The sequence below is a fragment of the Physeter macrocephalus genome, chromosome 9 (genome assembly GCF_002837175.3).
Source record: "Physeter macrocephalus isolate SW-GA chromosome 9, ASM283717v5, whole genome shotgun sequence".
Taxonomy (NCBI): Eukaryota; Metazoa; Chordata; class Mammalia; order Artiodactyla; family Physeteridae; genus Physeter; species Physeter macrocephalus.
The window spans coordinates 90,980,763-91,008,283 of record NC_041222.1 but is presented as its reverse complement, the minus strand read 5'-3'; the positions used below and the strand labels follow the sequence as shown (position 1 = coordinate 91,008,283).

The window sequence follows — 27,521 nt, the reverse complement described above, 5'->3', positions numbered from 1 at the left end:
GGGGAAAGAAACGAGAGGCCACCATGATGCCACATCCCTCTGCTTTAACCAGTATGTTTTCTTTATAAACTGGACCACCTATTTCAGATTTTATTTGAAGCAAGTTTTGGCTTGCTTCAGTATGTATTTCATTTTCTATTTATTACCCTCTTTCATTCATGGCAGACAGGCTCTAGAGGTCCTGAGAATGTCTGAAACAAAGAATGCTATAAAACATCTTAGTAACTCTAGAAAATGCTAAGTGGACCGTGAATCAAAACTTCAAGCTTCAGAAAACTTACAGCCACTAATGATCTACAAAACAAACAAACCCCACACCTTAGTAACTCTCAACCTTGGATCAAACTACAATATGTCGGAAGAGGTATTACTGAAAAGAGCTTGAAAGGGCAGCCTAAAAGGCAGAGGGTACAAAACATGGGCCATATCCCTGTAAAGGGGACATGGTTCATAATATTGTGAATCAAGGGGCTGGTTCACAATACTGGTTATGATGTTCAAAACCGTGAATCAAAGAGAGGTGCGTTATTACATATTTGCTTGTTGCTATTGCTTTTCTGATTAGAAGATACAGAGTCACTTTAGGTAACTTCCATTTAATTTAATATTTATTTTCATTTTATATCCAGGTCACATTTTCTACATTAAAATATAATCATGCTGACTCCCCCCAACCCCTACACCCTCAGAGAAAAAAAGTGAAGAACTTTACACAACTTGAAAGATGGAATGCACAGAGAACTTGCTATTGCACCCAAGTAACAAAGAACACAGAGAGACCAAACAGTAGACATGTCAGAAGTGCATAGAAGACAGCTCAGGGCTCGCAGCAGGAAGGAGGAGGAATGAAAAGACTAAAGCTTTTAAATGCTATCACTTGTGCCACAAGATTACCCTGAAAAGGCAGATAGGTCAGAAAGCAGGACCAAACAGGGGATTTTCCAAAGGTGGCTATCTAACAGAGTTTAAAATATCCATATATTATATAGATTAAAAAAATTCCATACACAGAAGAGCTTTCTCTTCCCCACCTTGCCTTTAGCGTCTGGTAAACACTTTAGAAACTTAAAACCACTTTTAGCATGTCCAAATGTAGAACCGATACAGGTTTTCCTTTCTTAAAAAATTGTATCTCAACTCTTTCCAACCAACAATTCTATTAATTATTTTAATTATGATTCCTCTACATGGAAACCCAGTAAGGATCATCAAGACAGGGCATCTCACTACTATCAGATCAATGCCAGTTGGGCAAAACCTGCATGATTCTGTGTTACTCAGAGGGAGGGAGAACAGGAAGAAACAGAAGTTGAAACTTATCCGTACCAAGGAGGAAAAGGAAACTCCTTTTCTAATCTATTCATTAAACAGGAAACAGCAGGTGGACAGTAAAAACCATCTGCTTAGAGCAGCAGTAAAACCAGAGGCACACCAAAATCTAAAAACAAGCGCTCAGGAAAGCGTCTTGGCTCTGAGAGGAAGCATCTTTCAGACCCATCTTGTCTCTAGTTTGGAGATCAAAGCATTATAACTTCAGATAGTGATACTCTTGAGGAGGTGGACAGGGAAGGTCTCAGAGACCCAAATAATGAGGACACTAGGCAGCTAACTACACCACTATGTACAAATACACACGTCAGTAAGAAAACTTCACCGCCAACCCTCAGCTACTTTAAACAAAGCATTGAAGTTCCAGTTTTCTGAACAGGGGATATTTTAAAGGCTGTTAGCAGTTTAAAACATTGCAACACTGGCACAATATGTTACCTATTCTTTGTTTTTAATTACAGGGTAACACAGTAAACTCCAACACAAAGGTGGGGATGGGGGAGTGCAAAAGGAATAAAGAAAACAGAACCAGTATTTCACAAGAGCATCGAGCCAGCGATGAAGTAGCAGCTAATGCTTTGCAGAGTCTCGAGGGTAGAATTCGCTCAAGGTGCTCTGAGGGATTCTCTTCAGCATTTCTTTGGGGAAGATTCGGAGCAGTTGCCAGCCAATGTCCAAAGTCTCATAGACAGTGCGGTTTTCGTAAGGACCTTACAAAAAATTGAGATTAGACGAATAAAGACCAAGTACTTCCAACTTCTCAGCGTTATTCAAAATGTATTCTGTTATGGGACTAGCACTGTGACATGAAGTATGAAAAAGAGACACAAAGCAGTTAGGTCTCCCAGGGCTGGATGTGACTTCATGTGGAAATGAGGGTCTAGACAGTAAGTACCCCTGGGAACTAGAGAAAAGGGAGAAAGCCCGCAGGCGACACGTTCGGCGGCTGTGTGTGTGTGTGTGTGTGTGTGTGTGTGTGTGTTGTGTGTGTGTGTTTAACAACAGGTGGGATCTAAACACACTCCACTGAATAATGGAAACTAGACCCATAGTTTTGTCCAGAGAGTAGTGAGAAAAGCAGTTTCCCAGGAACACAGGCTGACCTGGAGGAGGCTAGTACAGATACTTAGAAGGTCTTCAATGCCAATTAAGCACCTGAATAGGTCTGTGTGAAAGTTTTCAAACTTGCTATTGCTATTATTATTCTTAATAGCAGAATCATTCTTATCCTGCAAAAAAATCTCATTTTTTAACTAAGGAGTTAGAGTGGCTAGAGTTCTGCATCTCTTCTCTACCAGAACAATTTTTATCTTTTTAAGATATTAAGGTTCTCCGTAATTTTTTTTTTTTAAGAAAACCCAACAATCATATGTTCTGGGGATTTTAATGTTACTTAAAAAATGTATCACATAAATAGAAAAGTGCACAAATCCTAAGTGTGTAGCTGATGCATTATTCCAAAATAAACACATCGTTTGTAAGTATCACTGAGATCAAAAATAGAGTTTACCAGCATTAGCAGGGGTGGCAGGGAAGAGACCAAACAAAACAGCTTGAAAGCCCTACACATGCTATATAATAAAAACCATTATAGACTTTGTAACAGAAGGACAATCAATAAAATTAATACTAAATTTACCCCGGCAATGGCATATAGAGAGTCAAGGAGGCTGGTGAAGATGCTGGCGCTAACGGCCAAGGATGATGGGACAAAGGTCTGGACTAGGTCTTGGGACACACAGAGTGGTCAGAGATCAGCAGCTTCAACATCACCCAGGAACTTGTCAAAATACAGGTTCTCTGGCCCCACCCAGATCTACCGAATCAGAATCTGCATTTCAACAAGATCCCTGGTAGATTCAAAAGCATATTCAATTTTGAGAAACACTGGCCTAAGTTTTTTTAATAGGAATGAAAAGAGAACAGGATAAGATGTTTTAAAGGAGCACAATGCAAATTAGCAAATATTCGATGACTGGAGAATAAATGAAGAGGGTTAAGAATGCCCAATTCCTGAGCTTGGGCTAACTAGGGTAATGGTCATGCCAGAGGTAGACAGAAATTGAAAAGGGAATTGCTAGGCAGGTGGTCAGTTGGGAAAATACTTTGGTTCTCACCACGCTGAGCCAGAGAGGATGGTGGCATGAAACAAAGGCTTCCTAGCTGGAGATGCGGGACTAGAGCTTCAGAAAGAGGGTAAAGGCTCATACATAGGAAGTTAGTCATCAGCACAGGGGAAAAAAAGCACAGAAAGAACAGGTAATTAAGCCTTAGGGAACACTAACAATTAAGGAGCAGGAAGATGAGAAATCAGGAGGATGAAAATAGATGGACTGGAAAAGTCCAAAACCCCCAAAGCCAGAGGAGAGCATTGCAGAGAGGTTAAGAGGGAGGAGAAGTAGCAATGGAGGTAGGAGAGCAGAAGGCCGGGTGTAAGGAAGAGAAAAAATAAGACAGGACCTAAATAAATGGATAGAGAAATGGAAGGTAGAGGGGAAGGAACCAGAGGGCTAAGAACAAAGACATGGCAGGCGGCTGGAAGACCTCTTCTCTAATCAGAAGGAAAATTGTATGGAGACCAATGTAAATTCTCTCAGACTAGAAGTCCTCAAAACCACAAATGATGCTGTTTCTATTCATAGGAAAATAGTAATCCTACCCTGAGCAATGAAGTTCCTCTCAAACTTCTGCAGAAATTCCAAGTAAAGCAGATCATCTGAGGTAAGGGCTTCTTCTCCAACTACGGCTTTCATGGCCTGCACATCCTTACCAATAGCATAGCATGCATACTAAAGAGAAAAAAAGGTTTACATGAACAGAGATAAGTTTTATCAATGGTAACGGTACTCTGGGCTATATAAGTGTACTGCTGTAGCTATCTTCACAGTATTTCACATTATTTCCAAACATAATTCACATAAAGTTCATATGCAAGTACTGGAAAGACTTTATTATACAGTAGTCTCACTAAGAAAGGAGTCTTCAGGCATGCAACACATAGACATGACTAACACTCTACAAAAAATACACTCTCAATATATCAATGAGCTTACCTTTTGTAGAGCATTTAAAAATCACAACTTACACAATAGGAGAAATCGATCTCTAAATTCTATTAAAAAAATATCTGTGTTATCAGTAGGTTTATTTATCATTTCTACTTTAAGGTCAAATGTATTTTTCCTTAATTATGCTTGGTATACAATCGCAGGACTATAGAAACCAAGGATTGCATAGAATATACACAGCTGTATCCCTTAGCGTTCTGGTGATTGCTTAATGTGTTAAACAAAAAATTAGTTAGAACAGCCTTTCACAAATACTCTATAATTAAGGTTATTAATAAAAACTTAATCATCTTATGCCTTTTTTATTTAAAAACTACCTCATACAGCATTAGAGGTGGGTTTCAAGCATGTGATTTTTAATCTTTGTCATGAGCAGTTATCCTTATGAAAAAGACTGTTTGGCTCTAATGAATGTTTCTGTATTCCACTATTCTATATTATATATTCTATATTAAAATTCTACTTTGATGGGGGGAGAAGAAAAGTGATATGGAAGAAAGATAAGAGGTATAAGACAGCAGAATGAACTGAGAAAGTATTCATTTCTTTAAACACCATCGTGGAGAAAACATACGTACCAGCTGGTTAGATACATCGGCATGATCCTTTCTGGTCATACCTTCTCCAATAGCAGACTTCATTAACCGCGACAACGAGGGCAGCACATTAATAGGTGGGTAAATCTTGGGTAAAGGGGGAAGGGGGAAAATATTATATTTAAGTACAAAATTCAAGCTTTACTGGTAGTAAAGGAGGATTTTGAAACTCATTTTTATTGCTTAAATTGCATAAAACTGCTACATTTGTTTCCGAGATGATTCCTAATATCTTTTCCTGATAAGAAAAGGAAGAAACATTTTACAGGTTAAGATTTCTTTTGAGAATCAAATCCAAAAAGTAAAATCTACAAAATAGTACAAGATTATATTAAAAAACTGAATTTTCAACACCTGCCTACAATATCAAATCCAAATGGTCTTCTGAACTCTGACTCATAAAATCACACATAAAAAGATTAACAATAATTTCACCTAAAAGCTGGTATCAGAAGCTGGCATCTATTAAAGAACCAATAAAAAATTGTGTTTGATTATTCAGTCATAAAAAAGAATGAAATCTTGCTGTTTGCAACATCACTGATGGACCTTTAGGGCACTGTGTTAAGTGAAATAACTCAGACAGAAAAAGATAAATACCATATAATCTCACATATATGGGACCTTAAAAAACAAACAAAAAAATGTCAAGCTCACAGATAGAGAACAGACTGGTGGCTGCCTGAGGCAGGGGATGAGGAGTGAGCAAAATGGGTGAGGGAGGTTAAAAGGTACAAACTTCCAGTTATAAAATGAGTTAAGTCATGGGGATGGAACTTGCAGCATGGTGACTATGTAAGTTAATAATACTGTATCACATATTTAAAGGTAGCTAGAAGAGCGGCTCTTCAAAATTCTCATCACGAGAAAAAAATTTTTGTAACTATGTGAGGTGGTGGATGTTAAGTGGACTTATTGGAGTGATCATTCTGCAACATACACAAATATCAAATCATGACACTGTACACCTGCTACTAATGTAATGTTACGTCAATTATACCTCAATTTAAAAAATTTTAACACTAAAAGACAAAGAAAAAACTCTGAAAAATCTGTTCTTGTATTAATAACAGAAGTGGTAGATTATACCGTTATGGAACAGAAGACCCAAAAAAGTTCTTTGAACAACTCACTCCATTTTAAGGCATAACAAAGAAAGTGGAAATTTAATTCTTAATTCTGGCACTCTTTTCCACACCAGGATTTTAGTATTACAGAAATGACAATTTTATAGCCATATTAAAAACAATTCAATTTGACATTTTCTAAATAAATAATTCCTAAGAGCAAAGTCAGAGTCACTAAAGAATAACTGAAGAATAGATCCGTAGGCTTATAGCATCGTTCAACTGTCAAATACCTGTCTGTTGTGTAGCTGTCTGTCCACATAGATCTGCCCCTCTGTAATATATCCAGTCAAGTCAGGGATGGGGTGAGTGATATCTACCAGAGAAAGACACCTGATGTTAGTTAAAGTGTCCATCTCATGTAAACAAAACCACAGGAAGTCAATCTGCACTACTTAAAACAGTGCTATATAAAATAGTTTTCTGTGATGATGGAAAAGTTCTTTATCTGTGCTGTCCAATATGGCAGCCACTGGTCAAATGTGGCTATTGAACATGCGAAATGCGGCTAATGTGACTGAAAAACTTTATTTCAAACTTTATCTGATTTTAATAAACTTTAGAATTTAAACAGCCAAATGTGGCTAGAGGTTACCATATTGGCCAGTCTAACTTATCTGGTTGCAGCACAGTCAGACATGTGCTGACACAAGTTAAATTAGCTATATTCAAAAAAAGTACTATTTCTCCTAGTTGTGCTCTCTCTCCCCCAAATATAAATAAAGTTCCATTTTAAACACAAAGTTCATTTGCAGAGATTTGCCAGTTTGATGTATACTGAGAGAACATTCTTAGTCCATAAGCTATCCCAGAGGGATACACACCATTTCAACATGGAAAATACGGAGAGGCTAAACAAGTTAAGCAACACTACACAGGCAGCACCAAGCAGGTCCTACAGAGCAAGACACCTCTAAGTCTGTTAAATTACAGAGAGTAACTTTGTAGCTACTTCCTTGGAACAAATCACTTTCACATCAGAGGTAGTATTCAGACTGTCTGGGTTCTAAAGCCGCCACTTCCTAACTGTGACACTTTACCTCCCCTGTGCCTCACACGAGAGCATCTAAAAAGTCACTAGGAAGATCAAATGAGTCAAAACTTACACAACACTTAGAACAGTGCTCAGATATAATGAGTTATTACTGTTTCTGAAAATATTTTGGAAAAGTGTTTTTAAAAGACTGAGATAAAGACACAAAGACACTAACATAAGGGGAATGCTGAAAGTCTCACCTGGGGGCTCCTGGGCATACATCCAGGCAGGCACTGCACTATGCACTTACACACACATGATAAAACCAAGTAATTTTTAGCAAGTCTTTGATGATCGTTCTATCTCTAGAGTCTCGTGGCACTTACTATTTGTGCTCCATATCTGGCACTTAAGCTACCTTAAATTATTGATGCACATCCATTTAAAAAATATCCAACTAGAATGAGCAGCTTACATTAAGTAGAGCCCATAAATTTTTTAAAAATTCGTTTCATCTAGACCAGTGTCCTACAAACAGTAGACACTAAATACTAGCTAATAAATAAAAATTACAAGAAAATTTTTCTACAAAAGAATACTAATTATGGGTAGTTTTGAAATGAAAAATTTTATTAGAAACAAATCACTAGGTAAGGTAAACTTCTGGAGGATAAACCCTCAAAAGAATTTCAACTCAAAAAGATAGATGGTCTTCTCTCTTAAAATCAAAGTCCTTATAACGATTAGGGATGCTATAATCCAAAGACCCAAAACTTACCATCGTTAGGCATGGTGAGAATAGGAATTTGAGTAATAGAGCCATTTCTACCTTCCACTCTACCAGCGCGTTCATATATTGTGGCTAAATCTGTATACATGTAACCTGGGAAACCTCTTCGACCAGGAACCTCTTCCCTGGCTGCTGAAACCTGACAGTGAGTCAAGGAGAACAGTATCATATACCAGAAAATGAAAATTAAAGCTTGGTTAGAACACATTTGTTTGAACATGCCAAATTACAAAGTTGGAAACATCATCTTGTTCGTTTTAAATATCACCTCTAGAAATGATTTAGAAAAATCTAGCAACATAAATTCAGATTATTCTGCAACAAAAATGTTGACAGTTGGGGACCAGAAGTTTTCTGCTAAAATCATACTGCCATAACACAAATCTTCAAATAGCTTGCTAGAAGAAAATCTGCTTGCAATTTTATAAATCAAATGTAGTACATTTTTAAACTAAGAGAAGATTCTCAGTTCACAAGATTTACTTCATGTTATGGATCTTGCCAGATTTACATAATCTAATCCTGAAAAGATCAAAAGGGAAGGAAATACATATATCAGAAATCATCTGATGCACTTTACATACATTATTTAATTTAATCCTCACAACAACCCTATGAAGAAGTTAATGTTATTAACCCCAACTTACAACTGGAATCAAGGGCCAGATAATTTCCCTGGATCACCGCACAAGAATAGTCATAAATGGTCTTTCTCTTAGAAACATGCGCACTAGAATATATGCATACATTTTAATCTACAGCCAACAAGAACTGTAAATCATCAAGCCCAAATTCTAACTGCTACTTTGGTTCCTCCAAGAGTATGCTCCAGCAGTGCTACTCAAAGTGTGGCCTGCAGACCAGCTTTTATCAATGTGTAAGGAGATAATGTAGAAAGCAAGATAAACATATAGAAAACTTTAGTGGCAATCTGATAGAATAATTGTCTGTTGAATCTAATACTACTAATAAAAGGGTTTGTAAATTGTTTTTTTTTTAAATTTTCACTTTTCTAATACTTATTTTTACTGCCTTTTAGAAAAATATTTGTGATGGATGGGAGAAAAGAAGTCCTTCAATGAAAAAGCACTGTAGCCAAGTGAGATATGATGATGGATCTTAGGGAATCTTAAGCTAGATATTTATATAGTCTGTCTCTTCAGAAGTCTTCTTCCCTTTTTTGCATACTTAAAAGAGCAAGTAACTCAAAATTTCAGTAACTTGCATTAGAACAAACACCCCATACTTCTGGATGGTAACTGCTAGAATCTTACATTGTTTCTAAATAATTACTGAGTTTTCTGAAGGAAAAAAAAAGTTCTGAAGAGGGTTCTGCCAGAGTACAGTCTTTACTTATGTAAACAAATAAACATTTACACCATTAAAAATGAAATTCTTGAAAAGGGCTAAAAACTGACAGTCTGGACAGAGACAGAACTACCTGGGAGAGTAACTGATTAAATAGCTTCCATCATTTACTCTAAGAATCCAGTCTTAATCAATGGAGACAGTGAGAGTATGATAAACAGGCTAATAATTTAAATCTCGTCCTCTAATCATTTCAATTAGGTTGACGAAATATTTTCTTTTCTGATTAATTAAGGTATTCTACTAATATATGAGCAAATGCATTTTAAAAAACATGATTTTTTTAAAAATGAAAACTTGCAGAGGGACAAGATAACCCTGACAAGATAATCCATTTTAATTAAGAAAAAAATTACCTCTCGAAGTGCTTCAGCATAAGAACTCATGTCTGTTAGGATAACCAATACATGTTTCTCACACTGATAGGCCAGGAACTCGGCCGTGGTTAGAGCCAAGCGAGGAGTGATAATTCGCTCAATACTGAAATGACACATTAAGTCCTACGTCACTCAAACAAAAAAGGCCAAAAACAAAACAAAATGATTCCAGAAATAATAGTACAGTCTCCCTTTTAAAGTTTCACATAAATTGAGGAAGGTTAAGCAATTATTACTTTAAAAGTCCTTAAGTAAGGCAGAGTTCTTTTATGTATTTACATAATAAATAAGAATTACTTAGTGCTACACAGCTAAATAGATTTATTTTATAAATGCCCTGTAATTTTTCAGAACTATATAGTTCTCAAAACTGAGCAAGAAAGGAAGAGAGAGAGAAGGAGAAAGGGAGGAAAGAAGTAGGGGCCAGATTTTGCAGGTAAGAGGACAAGGTAATTTATTGAGTATGGACTGTGTGCTAGGTAACTTATACTATTATCTCATTTAATATGCACAACAACCCTGTGAGACAAGTATTACTTATCACATTTTATGAAAGAAGACACTGAGCTTCAGAGCCTAAGTGACTTACCCAAAACCAAATAACTTGCAAGAAGCAGAGCTGGAATTTAAATACGGTTATCTCATACCTAGGCCTGTGTAGCTTTCACTGTAATGTTCTACCTCCTTAGTGTAAGGTGACATTTTTGACCAGAAACCTGCATGAACAGGGGAAAAATAGCTCTATTTTTTGTTTACTTACGTTGGGTCGTTAGCCAAGTTCAAAAAGAGGCAGACGTTGTCCATGGAGCCATTTTCTTCAAAGTCAGATTTGAAGAACCGGGCAGTTTCCATGTTTACCTAAATGGCAATGACTTCATCAGTGCTGGGAGAAGAAAAATTCTCAATATTTCTTTCTTCCCCCCGCCCCCAAAATATATTTCTGATGAAGGCCAAGCTATAGATCTGCACTGCTGCTGCTTTTAAAGGTTCAAGTACCCCCAAAACGTTCACAAAAGCCTACAGAGTAAACAGCTTGCTTTGGGCACAAAGGGAATTATTCTTACATTCCACAGTCAAATGCTAAATACTAATCCATGGTTTGCCCAAAATGCCAAGTTGCAACTTCTCCGCCTAGAGATAAACTGAATAATATATGTGCAGTTTTCTACATTGTTCTAATAACACAAGCAATTTTACATTTCATACTAAAACAGAAAAAGGTAATACTTACACCCATAGCAGCAAATACAATCGCAAAATTTTCCTCACTGTAGTCCACTACATCTTTGGATTTTTTTACCAAACCAGCCTGGCGACAGATTTGAGCTGCAATCTGATGAGGAGTACAAAAGAACTAAGTTAAAATCTAAAATAATACTTCTACAACAAAATAACTTTTACCCTAAACTTTGGGGAACTGTAATCATAAATGAAACTGGGTTGTCTTAAAGGGCTTTACTCAAAAAAACTATTTTTTAATTTTTGCAGATTCCTAAGAGTAAGCAAGAAGTCAGATATGTGTGGATAAAGAGTCAATGTAATTGGATTATATAAACAGTAACATTGGGTATTTACCTTGAAAATCCTGTATTTGGTTTCGCACTAAGAGTGAAGCACTCGGAAATTCTTTCTTCTTGAATTTCATACCAAACAGATTCTAGTTCTCACCTCATTGTGCGGTAAGCCAGCAGCAGAGAAGATAGGAATTTTCTGCCCCCTAGCAATACTGTTCATGCCATCTATGGCCGAAATGCCGGTCTGAATCATCTCCTCTGGATAGATCCGACACTGAGGATTGATTGGCTGGCCTAATGCATTTCGAAAAGGGAAAATTTTAATATGTCTCTACATTAAGACTACAACCATATAAAGTATATAAAGCATTTCTTTCTACTCTTAAAAAATCAGTTATTTTTGAAATCTGAAACTTTAAATATTTTTTTCCAATAATCTTTTGTAGATTCACAAACTATATGGTAGTAAAGTGAAACGTAAGGTATAGCAAATAAGAGAGAAATCCTAATTTCAGAGCCATTATGGCTTTTACATTTCAGATATATCCTGGTGATATTTTACAATAAATAAAATATAAAATTTTAAGATAACCTCTAGGAAAAATAAATTCATTAAATAACAAAAAATAATTAAAGATGGAGTATGTTCGTTATCTACTTAAAGTATCATAAAAATCACCCTTTATCTGACAAAGGTATAAAATAGATAGATGCTATTTTCCCCAAAACACAGAAATCCATTTTCTGTCCCTACCCATGATATCAAGGAAGTCTTCAGCCAGTACAACAGGACCTCTGTCGATGGGTTTTCCTGATCCATTGAATACCCGACCTGTTAAACAGTACAAGACAGTACAGAGTGGACAATGACTCAAATATTCATAATCTTTAAAAAGACTTCATGGAAATACATTAAAAAGGAAACAGATCTCTGCTCAGAATGAATAATAATATCCGTTTACCAAGCATATCCTCAGACACTGGCGTTCGGAGAATATCCCCAGTAAACTCACAGGATGTCTTCTTGGCATCTATACCTGAAGTCCCTTCAAATACCTATCAAGAACGAAAAGTAAACAGAAGGGTAAAAGAAATTTAGATCATAAGCGCTTAAGATTTATTTGTCAGCCCTTATAAAGTAAAATACATCAATGTATATACTACTTTTAGTATCATGAATAAAGAAGTGTTCATGGTGGACAATGAACCAAATTGTCAACCTCTTAACCAGGGTCATGCCTGCGGGCCAAATCCATCAAGCAAGCTAAGAATGTTTTTTACATTTTTAAAGGGTTGTTTAAAAAAAAAAAAAAAAAAAGGAAAAAAAAGCATAAGAACATGCATCAGAGACCTTAGGCAAAACCCTCACAAAGCCTAAAAAATTTTTACTTCCTATAATCAGTAACATTAAAAACTAGGCATTATCACAGACAATTTAAAGAAGTAGACTCAGATCTTGTTTTGGTTTCAGCCCATAAGCTCTGAATTCTACTTTTCATCTCCCTCCTTCTATGTGACTGTTTCATTTTATCCATTAAAAAAAATTTTTTTAAAAGCCATTTTACCAGTGGAGCTATTGGGCTAGAATGGATATTGGTGGCTGGCATTTAGCAAGAAAACATGAAAAAATACTTTTCTTCCCTCACAGCCAGTAAACAGTCGGGTCCCTGGCTTAAGATTTTTCACCTTCGTGATGGTGCAAAAGCAATACACATTCGGTAGAAACCGTACTTCAAAATAATCACATGAGATATTTAACATTTTATTATAAAATAGGCTTTGTGTTATATGGTTTTGTGCAACTGTACGCTAATATAAGCGTTCTGAGCACCTTTAATGTAAGCTAAGCTAAGCTATGATGTTCGGTAGGTTCTGTGTACTAAATCCATTTTCAACTTACAATATTTTCAGCTTATGATGGGTTTATCAAGATGTCACCCCACCTATAAGTTGATGAAGATCTGTATACTTATGTGATAATTACTAGAAAGAACTATTGGTGTTTCTTATGTTTGTTGTGATCAGAAAAACGTTCAACTGGCCAGGTTTGGAAAGTGATGCTTACCTGAACCACTGCTTTGGAACCACTAACTTCTAAAACTTGCCCACTCCTCTTCGTGCCATCAGGTAGTGTTAAGTGCACAATCTCAGCATATCTGGGAAACTAAATAGGAAAAAAATAAAGGCTCAATAACCAACATTTTAAAAGCTCCTCAAAATACTCTATATGCTCTATGTCTTTCACAGCATGTATGCACATGCAGACCCCATACCTCCCCAAAGCACACAGGTATACATCCAGAGTTTAGAATATCCTCAGGTAGTTTAAGTCCTTAAAACACTTATCACTGGCACATATACTGGCAAACACAACATAAGGTACAGAGGGAAGGATCTGAAATCTATGAAACGACAGCAATTAAATTCTTTCCTTCTGTGTATATGTTTTTAAGCTTTCAGACTACAGAAAGTTAAAAAACTATGTTCCCACTACTCAGAAATGATGTTTGCTTCTGGGCTGTGTAATCACCTTGTGCTTTGGGAGGACAGGAATAAAATGCAACTAAACAATAAAATAATTACTATTATAATAAATAATGCTAATATTCCCTCCTCAATCTAATTCTCCTAACCAGAAATGTATTCCTCTAATCCATTTTTAATATTTTAAATTGCATGTTTCCAAAAATATACTGTAGTGTTTCACTTACCTAAATGGTAACATACTAAATATATCATCCTGCAACTCGTTTTTTTTTCCCACTTGACCGTATGTTTCGGATCTGTCATAGTAGTATTTACCTTATTTTATTAACATAATCTTTTGAAAAATGCATCACTATTGTGTGTGATGTGAAGGAAAACATCTGCCAATGCATCTGTGAGTCAGCACTGACTGCAGGACACTTGATTCTGGAGATGCTAATATGAATAAATGGGCATCTAGAATCAATGTTAGAACAGATATAGTTAAAATAAAATCAAGTGACACTACATTTTATTCAGCTGTTCTTCTACCACTGGTGTTCAAGGCTGTTCCAAGTTCATACTACTACAAACATGTTGCAATGAACATTCTCACATGTGGGCCCAAGTTTCCCTAAGGTATCTGGTTACCTAGTGGTGGGCTATAGGCTGCGTCCATTTTTATGTGAAATTACTCTGCAAAGGAACCTTTTACTTTACAAACTCCCTAGTAGTATAGAAAAGTATCTTTTCCCTACATCTTTGCCAATCTTATATTATTAAACTTTAATTTTTACCATTTTGATAAAATAAAAAATAGTAGCTTTCAATTTGCATTTTCCTGATTCTAATATTGAGCATCTTTTCATGTTTACTGACAATTCAGACTTCATTTCCTATAACAGCCTTATTAATATCTTTTCCTCGTTTTTCAACTACATCTGCTTTTTCTTATTTACTTTCAGATAAGTTTCATAGATTCTGGATATTAATCCTTTTGCGAATATCTGCTCCCAGTCTTTCTTGTCTTTTAATTTTGTTTATGGTATCCTATCATACAGAATTTTTGCAATAAAATGACTTGTTTTCCTTTATGATTTGTGTCTTTTGTGTAGGAAAACCTTCCAATCTGAAGTCATAAAAATGGTTTTCTATATTGTCTTCCGATAGGTTTTTCATGTTTTGGTCTTTAATCCATCTGGATTTATTTTTGGTATGTAATTTTATTTTTCTCAATTTTATTTTTTCATACAGGAAGCCAAATACCCCAACAATATTTACTGAGTAGCACAAATTAATTTGTGCTACAAGTAGCACGACTTGTAATGTAGCCTTTATCATTTACCAAGTCAAATTCTCAGGTGTGAGGAGAGTTGGTTTTAAGAATTTTAACTTTGCTCCACTGAAATATCTGCTTATTCCCTCACCAAATCTTTATTCTTACTCTATTTCTAACTGATTTTGTTACCTGGAGAGAATCAACATCTTTTCTATTCTGAGTCTTTTCATTCATGAAAGTGGAATCTCCACTTATTTGAAGTCTTCTTTTATGTCTTTCAACAATGTTTCACAGTTTTTTGTAAAAAGTTCCTAATTATTCTAGTAGTTACTTCTGGCATACAAAACACTACTGATTTCTATAGACATCCTCTGCATCCAGCAAGACTGTTTTATACCATTGTTTCTAATAGTTTGTCCACTGAATGACTTGTTTTCTGTTTAGTTAATCATACTACCAAGAAATGCTAACAGCTGTGACTTTTCCTTTTTAATCCCTTTATCCCAATTTCTTTTTCCCACAGCATTGGTTAGGGTCCAAGCACAAAGACAGAACAAAGATGGATAGCGGTGGTGACAACAGGTGTCCTCACCTTGTTCCTGATTTAAATGGGAATGTTTCTAGAGTCTCTCCTTAAGTACAGTTTGCTGTAAGTTATGGCAGATATCCTTTAAGAGGTTTTAAAAGTTTGTTCTATACCTTATTTCTAAGACCACCTTCCTCTTTTGTTTTGTTTCTTTAGAAAAAAGTAATTTTATCAGGTACATTTTCGGTATTTACTGAGAAGAGCGTAAGCTTTTTCTAGCTTAATCTATGAATGACCTGAATTATACTGACATTTGCTAATATCAAATCATCTTTGTATTACTGGGATAAATTCTACTTTGTCATAATTCTGTTGATTTTTTAAAGTATATTTTTGCTGATATCCAATACATGAGAACATTTTTATTAAGAATTTTGGAATCTGTGCTTGTGAATGAGATTAGCTACATTGTTTCTTTTCTGATACTATCCTTTGTCTGGTTTGGGAATCAAAGATGTGCTACCTTCAGAAAATGAGTTGGACAGCAGTCTCCATCATCATCTATTCTGATACATTTTGTATAAAATTATCTATTCCTTGATCCTATCTGTATGCTTTAAGTTAAAAACAGGAGCTAAAAACTAAAAACAAACAAAAAACACTCTAAATCTGGTGGTATAAAGCCATTCTTACAACTACATAAACTTTTTTCCTCAGCTGGAGTTATACCCCAAACAAACATTCAATAAAACTTTTTCAGCTTTCTGAAAATTACTTCCTAAAAAAAAAAAAAAAAAAAAAAAAAAAAAATTACTTCCTCCAAGATGTTTTCTAAGTCCTTCCCTTTATTGACTCTCATACATCCTGCACTCACCCTTCATAGCACTTACCAATTAGACATTTATGTATCTGTATTGTGTATTTTTGGTGCTGAGTTCAGCGCTTAATATAGTTGAAGCATGAATATTTTTAACTGTTTTTGAAAATATATTTACTAATATAAAAGCTTCATATTTTAAAAATATGAGTCAAAAATTTTATCCAATAAAAAGTATATAAAAAAGAAGAAATAAAGGACAAAGAAGCAAATAATGCTTTCAATATTTCCTCAAAAAATAAAAGTGTATGCTTCATCCTTTCACAAAATATTAACAGGCACCTGCCTAAACCTTGTACAACTTGTATACTGAGGCTTTGAATCGAACTGCAGACTAGTATGAAACTGTGGCCAGGAGTAAGCTATATGCTTAATCTTGCAATTAATTTGTACAGGTACCTTGTCATGCACAAAAATATCTTAGTGATAAAGCTGAAGAGACAGTGCACTTTGCGCTTTCTTTTAAGAAATGTTTTTCAATTTATTTTCTGCTTCCAGAGGGGCCACATGCCAAACATACTTCTGTCATTACTTCTCTCAACAAACTAATAACTGTGTACCTTTCCCCCTGATCCACTCCCAACAACAACCAATGCAGAATTACTGTTCTACAGAACATATTATATAAATTATCTCCTCTGAAGATATTTTAATCACTGAACTCAGGCAGGAGGCTTCACCCAGGGTGAAGTCTATTCAATTATAGACTATATTCTATGCCTCTTTTTCTAAGATAATTCTCATGTACAGGTGTGGCTAAAAAAAACCCATGTAACTAAAGAGCCTTTCAACAAACTGAATAAGTAAAAACTATTCTCTGCTTATGTTTTTAGTCACTGTTGAGATAATCTGTTGTTTATTCATTACTTGAATACCAGTGTCAGGCCCTCAAAAACAAAAGTAACATTGTTTACTCACTCAAAGACCTTAAAATTTAGTAGAGAAGACAAAAATGTAACAAGTAGTTATAACACACAGTAGTCTATGACAAGAGCCACAAGATACCGCATATCTAAATAATATCCTACAAGTCATAAAACACACAAATATTACTATTGTTTTCCTAATAAACCTGTGAGGTATGATTAACCAACAAATAAAATTTTAAATTTTACAGACAAGGGACTCAAAGCCACAAACAGAATCCACAACAGATCCAGTACTAGAATCCCATCTTCTGACTTCTGATCTAAAATTCTTGTCTCCATATAGCACTGACATTCCGACCAAGGAATGGCTTAAAAAAATCCTAACAAAAGACTTAAAGTGTACTAAACAGTACTTAATACTATGCTTTTAACTTCATAAATGGTTAGACAATAATGATAGCGGTATTACCTTAACATGATCTAAGATCACTAGTGGACCATTAACTCCTGATACTGTCTTGTATGCTGGAAAGAAACACAAAAAAGTCAGTTCTTGTCAAACAGGACAACAGTCTAAATGATCTCTCTGGTATTACCAAAAAAACCCCCTCTCTCTATCATATCTATTATATGGAGCACTCAAAAAGTATGAAAATTTTCATTGACTTTATAAAATATGCCTGCATCTGTACAACTTCTCATAATCCCCTTCATCAAACCAAAAACATTTTTAATTCTTACTCTAAGTCACATTGTTTCAAGGACCCAGGATACAAAAACAAAGGTAAAGAGGGAGAGTTCCCACAAGAGCTCACAATTTTATATGGAGAAGGGGGAGGTAAGTGCTCTACCAGAGGTGTGCTGAGGGTCTGTGGGAGCACAGGAAAGACCCTGCAATGGTTCTTACTTAGAAGAGAAAAAACTTTACAGAAAAGGTAGCACTTAGCAAAGTAGATAGAGAAGAAGAAGGGAATCTGTAACTTTAAGCAGAAGTGACAAAACTCACAAAAGGAATCTGACAAAATGTAGTCTGTTAAGATAAAATGTCATGATTAAATAGTATCATAAAAACTACAAAAAAAAAAAGTTTATGAAGGCGGACGGAATGAAAGGCCAGAGATCATATAAGCATCCTTTAAAGAAAAAAAAAAGTCACACGTTACTGTCATTGTAGAAGCTTATATTTTCTACTGCAAATTATGCCCTAGCAACAAACTACCCAGATCTCTCATTTTAGAAAGGAGGTAGCTATCATTGAACTGTATCACACCTACATACATGACGAGTATAATGAATGGTAATCAGGTATATATCAGAACACTCAGGAAAGCAATTCTACCAATGTCAGAATTAACTAAATTTCGTAATCAGAAAAGTTGAAAACACAAATGAAGTAAGTGTTTACAAGACCTAAAATAATGTATAAGGAGCTGTCAGCCGGGGCTTCCCTGGTGGCGCAGTGGTTGAGAGTCTGCCTGCCAATGCAGGGGACACGGGTTTGAGCCCTCGTCTGGGAAGATCCCACAGGCCGCGGAGCAACTAGTCCCGTGAGCCACAACTACTGAGCCTGCGCATCTGGAGCCTGTGCTCCGCAACAAGGGAGGCCACGATTGTGAGAGGCCCGTGCACCGTGATGAAGAGTGGCCCCCGCTTGCCACAACTGAAGAAAGCCCTCGCACAGAAACAAAGACCCAACACGGCAAAAATAAATAAATTAATTAATAAACTCCTACCCCCAACATCTTAAAAAAGAAGCTGCCAACCAACTGGGAATTTTTCACTTGCTTGATTTCTTATGATGTCTTAGACAGAAATTTCTGGCATGAATGTAGACTCCCAAGAATGAGGAAACCAGTTAATAACCAGTCTGTCCATTCAAGGGGCTTCAGAATTTAAAAACATAATTTCTTTAGCCAGGAAGCAAGTGCCCTGGTAGAAACACTGAGACAGGGCAGGCAAGCACTGTCAGGAACCCTAGTCTTTCATACTGAGGACCTTTAAATCTTCACACCAAATATTTGCTTGAATACATTTGTAATTGTAATGATCAACAGAGGCCCCTAATTACTTTTTTTTTTCAACCTTAGATAAAAAGCAAGTCACAAATTTTAAATGTTAAGCTACTTGAATGGATGGCAATGTAAACAAATTAATCATGCCTCCAAGATTATTAGAAATATCCAGTTGTCATATATTCTGCTACTTTTATGTTAATCCTCCCCATTGTTTTAAAATAATCTAATATTCTTAAAAATAAGTCCTACCCCTAAAACAATTTCTTCATTGTTCTCATTTTATTTTATTTTTATTTTTGGCCTCACCACACGGTTTTGCAAGATCTTAGCTCCCCGACTGGGGATTAAACCCACTCCATGGCAGTGAAAGTGCCGAGTCCTAACCACTGGACCACCAGGGAAGTCCCTCACTGTTCTCATTTTAAAAGAATCCAAATATTGTTTTTCAATTACTTTCTAAAATTGCTATGTGGATATGCAAAATGAACTACATTAGAAACATGTTTTCTTGGCAGCCAGGTTTTAAAACTATAGAAACATAGACCTTTTCAAAACCTAAACAGCTGGGAATGGGAGTAGGGAGTGGGCCGGTGGAGGTGTGGGAATTCAGTTTTGAGATTTACAGGCAACTGTTTTGAATAAAATGTAACAGTAAAATGCTTCAGGTTCTGAAATTCTCTTTGTTTTCCGGGCAAGATTTGCATCTCCTTTGAACTTTTAACCTCTACAACAATGATCCTTTAGAATCTCATGTTTAAATTCAAGCTCATTCAAATTATGAAGTTTTGCCAGTCACAAGGCAAAGAGCATGACCAAGAAAAAAGAAATGCTAGTCATTGCTTTTCCTGGAAACAGTGAATCAAGTTGATTTCAACTAAGACAAGATTCTACTTCATCAAAAGCAGTCTCTAAATTTGCAACAATGTATGTAGGCTTTAAAAAAGCTAGTAACCATTGGAATTAATTAAAAACAAAACTACCAATACACATTTAAAAAGTACTTGTCAGGAATTCTTTTTTAATCTCCATAACAGGTTTATGAGCTAACAAATATTATTCCAAGTTTTACAAGAGAAGAATGATTCTCAGAAATTAAGTAACTAGCCTAAGGATCTGAACTTACACAGTCGGCCTCCAGGCACTTTTTCTTTGACTCTGTGCTACAGCTCAAATTCTAAAACTGAACCGGTCATTTTCTGTGGTCTGAGGCACTCTTGTATCATTACTGAAAAACAATCTTTCTCCAGTGGAGTGTAGCCACTAGAACAGTTAAAGCAGGAAAGGAAGAAACTAATGGAGATGCTTCAGCAGTTTTCTGTCACTGGAAAGCATGAGGAGACAACTTCAGACACAAACAAGAGGTTAAGCAACATGCTTAGTTTAAATTAAAATGGTATGCAAACTAAACTAATAAATGTCATAATCCAAACTAAATAAAAAATATTACCAAATGAAACTGCTTCACACTTTACAGAGCATCTTCAGATAGGTTACCTTTTCAGTTTCACAAAACACTGGGAGGTAGGCAAGGCTGATAGACCTACTCCACACTTAAACTACATTTATGAGAAATCTGTTACTAAATGGAAGAGCCAAGATTAAAATTATTTTTGTTTGTGGCCCACCCCCACCAATTCTAAGCTTATACTCTATGACCCTTAGTCTCCAGTATAACTTAAAAATATGGAGATAACACAGTTCCTAGCACTTGGACTACAAACAGGGAGTAGAAAACAGTTTATATACAAACTATAGCTCCTTTCCACAACAGTAAAACTACTGGGGGGGAACAAGCAGAGAAAATAATATCAAATACCACCTTTTATCTCTCAACAATATTTACCCAGCTTTTCTCACCATTAGTATTAACAGCCCAAAGCAGAGACAACAATTTAGATTAAAGCTGCCAAAGACATAAAGCTGCTCTTCAAAAAGTCAATACCCATTCACAAATTACATAAATATTTCTTCTATGTTTAGAAACAATAATGACCACTCTTCTCTTGAAAATTCCAAATGAAGAAGAACTTGGGTCTGCAGGGGATGATCAGAACTTCTGAAAACACAGCAGACACATGTTTACATCTCTGATCCTGAATATTTATAAAGACAATAAATATTTATAGAGTAACATTTTAAACCCAAAATCTACAAAGATTTTAAGCAGCACATATTTTGTTAGATGACATCCTCTTCCTCCTATAGGATATGAGATTGTTCAACAGAACTAACACTACTTAATGATTGTGAAACTCTCAAAGAGAAAATTCGACAGTCATTGAACAAAAGATCTAGTCCTTCAGCCTCCACCTTATTAGCAAAACGAAACCAGAACAATCATCTTCTATTGTGCAAGGAAAGTAAAGACCCACACTTTGTAGTGGGCAAGGAGGGAGAGGTTCTGGAAAAAGGCAGGCGGACCATTCCTTTACTGGACTTTTCACTGAGGCTAACTCTGCTTTACGACATAAGAAACGTGAGATTAGTTGATCTAGGATCTCAAGAACACAGGAGATTATCTAATCCAAAATGTTTAACAACCAAAAGCTCTTTGTATATTATTGAACCTTGCTCAAAGTTTAAAAGGAAATCAAATATTCTTTCCTTGTGACTGTAGAAATTCAACTAATGTGAATTATTTCAAGCCTGCATATCTCATTTTCCATCTCTTGTTAACAGCCCCATAATCCTGAAATTTTTTAAAACCAGGATCCAATTTGTATGGTGGAACTGCCAATATTCCATTCCTTTGTTCAAAAAGCACACATTAAATAACTATAACTTTTTACCTAGGATGGTAACATCAATCTTTAATCAGAAAAATTAAGAAGTTAATATTTATTCAGAAGCAATTAGAAGTGTCAACTAGAATCAAGAATGTGGCAATATAAGAAAAAGATGACATTCAAATGCAGTTAGCTGTTGGCCTAAGTATGATATCATTTGTGCTTTTTAGAATAACCCAGACACAGAAGTGAAACTCAAACTTAGTACCCCAACTCCCTACTCTGGTTCCATCCACATTAAGGATCCATATACTAAACTATTAGAACAAGGGGTTTAAATGCAAGTTATACAATTACAGAACACAATGCTTCTATGTGCCAACACTGCGCTACGCACTGAGGATACAAAAAGGATTCCTGAACCCTAAAGTTTCCGTTTTAAGCATTATGTCGCAACAATCTTGTCAGGAGGAACCTCATCTGGAGAAGTTCTTCAGTCACTGGCTAAGCACACACAGAATGTTGAGAAATCATACTCATCTCCCTTAAGGGTTTACAACCTCAATCACGGAGTACTCTTTAAACTATGTTATTATTTCAATTGATACTCTGAGTTGAGACTGAGTGAATAATTATATGGAAAAATGACTACTGCCCCTTATAATCTTTTCCTAGAAGCACCACTAACGTCTATCTGTTCTACCCAAAGAACAGCAAAGCATACAAATGCAATTCATAAAAGAGTATTTGTAACTGTTAGGCACAAATTTACTGTCATAAGAATGCAACACCTGTCAATTTCTTGAAACATTCAGCTCATGTAAACTCCCAACAGGTATCCTCTAATGCAAATAATTCCCATTATAGAAAGCACATCGGGGGGAATAAATCAGGAGTTTGGGATTAAAATATATACACTACTATATATAAAACAGATAACCAACGGGGAACTACTGTATAGCACAGGGAACTCTACTCAATATCTTGTAATAACCTCTAATGGGTAAGAATCTAAAAAAGAATATATATACATATATAATATATATAACTGAATCACTTTGCTATACACCTGAAACTAACACAACGTTATAAATCAACTATATTTCAATTAAAAAAAAAATCTCTGCAAACCATAGAATCAAGTCTTTTCTTTCTTCCTTACACTGCAGTGCTGCCACATGACCTGACCCAGTGACTGACGAGGATGGGATTAGTCAGGCAGAAGAGCGCCCAGACTGAAACCCTTCATCTGAAATTCTTTTTAACCAATGAGCCACCCACAGAGAGGTACTGTGGCAACTAACCGGTGCAAACAGTCTCACCACGCTGGAAAACATCAGGTGCTTTCCTAAGTTTTAAAGAGTCTACTTCCAGTGCTCATCCCCGGTTCCTAACTAAGGAAACTGTGAAGAGGTCTGATGCTACACAATTTTACTGTTTAGCAATCAAGAACCATTTCTTTCAGAACTGCTGAACAGTCCACTTAAGCCTGGTTCATTAAGGTCTTTTTACAATCACAACACTTAAAACATGTTTATGCACATGCTTTGCATATATGCTACATAATATGGGCAAAGCTGCTTGTCTTCCCCAAGATAGCCTTGCACTCAAGTTAATGGCAGAAAAAAGGTCCAGCAAGAATTAAGAAACCTGGAATTTTCCTGCTCTGCCAGTAATTAGGGGTCTAAAGCCTGGCAAGCCCTGTCCCTTTCAGAACCTTAGGCTTCTCACTGTAAAATGAGAGGGTTAGACTAGATGACCCGCAGGGTACTTTTCAGCTCTAGCTTTCTCTGATATCTAGGTGTCCTCCTGCGGAGCAGCTTCTCCACTGAACAACATCTCCCCCTCTGGCTGTGGGCCTGACCTCCATCCGCGAAAGGCCTGAGCACGTCAGCGATGAAACTACACCGTCACCCTCGGCAGGAGCTCAGGACCTGCCCTGAGGTCCACACCCGAGGCAGGGGGAAGGGGAGGGGCGGTTCCCTCGACCCCTGCAGATCCAAATGAGGTCAGCAGAAAATTAGTGTAAGAGTGGCAAGAAGTGGCCTTCGCTTAGAGACAGGAAGCAAGCGCCTGAGCATGCTCCAGCCTCGGGAAACTGGAGAGGGTGGGGCAATAGCCAGGAGACCACCAACCCAGGACAAAGTTCCCGTTGGCGCTCTTCCCCTTAGCCCACCCCTGGCACGGAAATTAAGGGACACTCAAGTCGCCTTCTAGAGAGAGACGTCTGAGTAGGGGGACGCGAGAGGGAAAAACAATCCCCCCATCCCACCCCTCTGGCTAAGCAGGTGAGTGGAACCAAGGGGCTGGGCTACGAGCAAAGACAGGATTCGTCTTGCTCTCTGATACTCACTGAGACGAGGCTGGGAGAGGTAGTTCCGGCTAACTGCCAGCGCCTGTTCTCGAGACCCCACCACGGGCCCACTGGTGGGTACGGGAAGCTCAGGCGCGGCCCCGTTCACGATGCCCCGCATCGCCCGCAGCGCCATCTTGTCTCCTCCGTCCCGACTGGCCCCGCAGCGGTGCCGCGCAGGCGCAGATATAGCTGGGGCAGCCCGCGGTCTGCTCTGCGCATGCGCGCTGAGGAGTCCCCGCCCACTGAGCTGCACCCGGCCCGCGGCCTTGTGACTTGGGCTCCGCGTGGGCGGGACTAAACCCGCGCCCCCCGCGAGAGGAGCTGACCAGCGTGCTGGGAGGAGGACGCCGGGCCAGGGAGAGGGATCCAGAGAAAGGCAAGAGTTAAGGGAGGAGGAGAAGAAAGGGGGGAGAGGGAAGAAAGGCAACTTCGTGCAAGAAAACGTCAACGGCATTTCATGACACTGAATGAAGAGAACTCAAGTTCTAAAAAAACACTTTGAAAAACAGAATCTAAAACCTCTTCTAGTGGATATTAACATGGGGAACCGTGTGCCATCATTTCTCTCACTTTATCATCTTCCTTTCCAATACATTCACTCATGTGTCCATTCACAAACCATATATTGGACTGTTTTAGGGTGGTGGTAGTGGTGTGAAAGACGAAGTGGGATGTATATGAAAACTATTTAAGGGATAGAACCGATGCAAGAACGATTAGCTGGCTGTGGAAGGTGTCAATCCAGGCTTGGGTCCTGAGTGATTGGTTGATTGTGTTGTTGTTTACCGGGTAGAACACAGAGAAGGAAGTGAGGAATTTTGCTGGTGGTAGAAGAGGAAAAGAGAAAAGCTAATTGGGGATCTGTTAAGTTTCCTGTGGAATATTCAGAATGAGATTTCTATTCGACTAAATAGGTAACTATCCCAGGAGAAGCTATCTGGGCTAAGTCAAGATCAAAATTTATAACTTATCACCATGTTAGTAATATGAAAATAGAAGAGATAAGCCAGAGAGTGTGTGATGTATTGTGGAAGATACTAAAGGCCAACTTTTAAGAGATCACTAAGGTGAGGGGATGTACCAAGAAAGAGTATCTTGTAATCAAATCAAACTTGGAGTGATATTAGAGTTGGAGAGAACGCAGAGCACATGTTCTAGAAGCAAAAAGAAGAGGAAATCTTAAGGAGGGATTACTGTACTGTTAATGCCAAAAACTGACGAGAAAGGAAGTAATAGGAGTTCTACAAGTATCCATTTTATTTGGCCATTAGAAGACCATTGTGATATAATGGGGAGATATATGCTTAATGGAAAACAATAGGCTTTTTTACATAGGTGAAAATTGTAGGGGTTGAACTGTATATGATGGTGTCATATTACAAATGAAGTGATCATTACTTAGTTATTTAAACTCTACTTTAGGGGCATCTCATCTCCATGCCGTTTGGTGTGTATACCCATAGCCCTTTTGAACAAAACCACTGAAGCAAGTACTCCTTAATTTTGAGTGAGATTTAGCATCATTTAGTATGTCTTATAATTTTTAAAAAAAGGTGAAATAATATGAGGTACCATTTTGTTTTAATTCATGGGATTGACTATAATTTTTAACTAATGTCCAAAGTTGTCAAGAGTAGGGACACATAGTTTTTCGAGGCAGGAACCTGCTGTGTCCTCCTTTGCCTGGTAAAGCAATAAAGCTACCCTTTTGTACTTCACCCCCCCCCAAAAAAAGTGGTCAAGAGTATAAGAAAACAAGAATTTTCAAATTTTATTGCTAAAAGCATAACTGGTGTCTAGAAGAGCAATTTGATGGTATCAGATTCAAATATTTTATTCCTAGGAACTTGCTTTATCCTCAGGAAAATTACATATATACATATATGTGTATATCTGACAAATATGTTCAATTATGTATGATACATTAGATATCACATTATATATTATTATATATAATATATATGATCTATATTAATCTGTATTTATACATGTATATATACAGAGATATTTATTGAAACATTTTTGAAATAGCAAAACTGTAGAAATAATCTAAATTAAATGCCTATTCATAAGTTATGGCCTGTCTAGTCAAATGTATTCCTCAACCTTTGAAGAATTAGCTTAGCCTTAAGTGATGTAATTTTTAAAATCCTCCAAGATAAGTTTTCTAAAGGAATTGTAATTTTAAAAACAATTTAAAAGCAATTGCAAAATAGCATGTAGAATAGATTAATTTGTATACATTTTAAGTATATATATGTATATATGTATGCATATGAATATGAGAGTGAATTCTACTTTTAACTTAATAATCTTTCTATGTAGTTTTAATCCTTTAATATGTGTTTGCACTGATTTTTTTTCAAATACCATGTATGATAGCTTTCTTTTTTATAAAAATTTCAGATCTGGTCTTCTCATGCTAATTTTTCCAATAGTAGGTAAGTTTCAGATATGAATACCAGACTGTTAGCTATCACTACACCTTTTATCCTTTTATTTTAGGAGTAGTTCAAGATTTTTACTTTTTAAAAAGTTTTCTTTAACTTTTTACTCTGTGAGCAGGAATCAGTTATGGTCTGTAGTGCATAAACAAAGTATTAGTCCCAACATTTATTTAATAAATATTGGAGCAACTTATTATGTGTACTGGGTACTCTTGTGAGTCCTAGATATACACCAATACCTAAACAAAGTCCTTGTCCTCATGGCGCTTATAAGAGTGGAAAAGTCAGAAAACAAATGGTTTATTAATAAAGTGCCTGGTAGTGACAAATGGGATGAAAAATTATAAAACGGAGTGAACGGTAAAAGAATGATCAGGGTGGAGAGAAGATTTTAGATAGTGTGGTCCGGGAATGCACCTTTCAGCCATCTGAGATCTAAATGAAGAGAGAAAGAAAGTCGTGGAAGCTCCAGGAGACATGTGATTCAGGTAGAGAGAAAAGTGGAAAAGTCCTGAGGCAAAAGGAAAGCAGGGCTAGAATGGATTCAGCTTAGCAGAGAACCATAGGAGCGAGGACTGGGCCAGGTCAGATAGAGCCTTGGAAGCTGCGGATAGGGGTTTGAATTTTATTCTTAGTGTGATTAGAGAGTTTTACGAAGGGATGATGTGATCTGGTTAGGCTTTAAAAAGACATCTTGTTCTGCTAAGCAAAAAGTGAATTGGGGCAGAAGGCAAAGGAGAGATTGAGACCAGTTAGAAAGCGTTGTAATTGTCTGGGGTGAGCATTGATGACTCGAACTAGAGTGATGGCTCTCC

General features: G+C 36.7%; 1 protein-coding gene across 1 annotated transcript; it reads right to left on the bottom strand.

The window, feature by feature from the left end:
• Positions 1-586: 586 nt before the first annotated feature.
• ATP6V1B2 (ATPase H+ transporting V1 subunit B2) lies at positions 587-24,414 on the bottom strand. Its single transcript, XM_007102922.3, has 14 exons — positions 24,257-24,414; positions 17,632-17,687; positions 13,211-13,309; positions 12,108-12,201; positions 11,900-11,977; positions 11,300-11,439; positions 10,863-10,964; positions 10,392-10,489; positions 9,611-9,734; positions 7,875-8,025; positions 6,354-6,436; positions 4,976-5,080; positions 3,989-4,118; positions 587-2,039 (listed from the first exon to the last, which is right to left on the bottom strand). Exons 1-14 carry the CDS (start codon positions 24,390-24,392, stop codon positions 1,900-1,902), a joined length of 1,536 nt encoding a protein of 511 aa, XP_007102984.1. The 5' UTR covers positions 24,393-24,414; the 3' UTR covers positions 587-1,899.
• Positions 24,415-27,521: the final 3,107 nt, after the last annotated feature.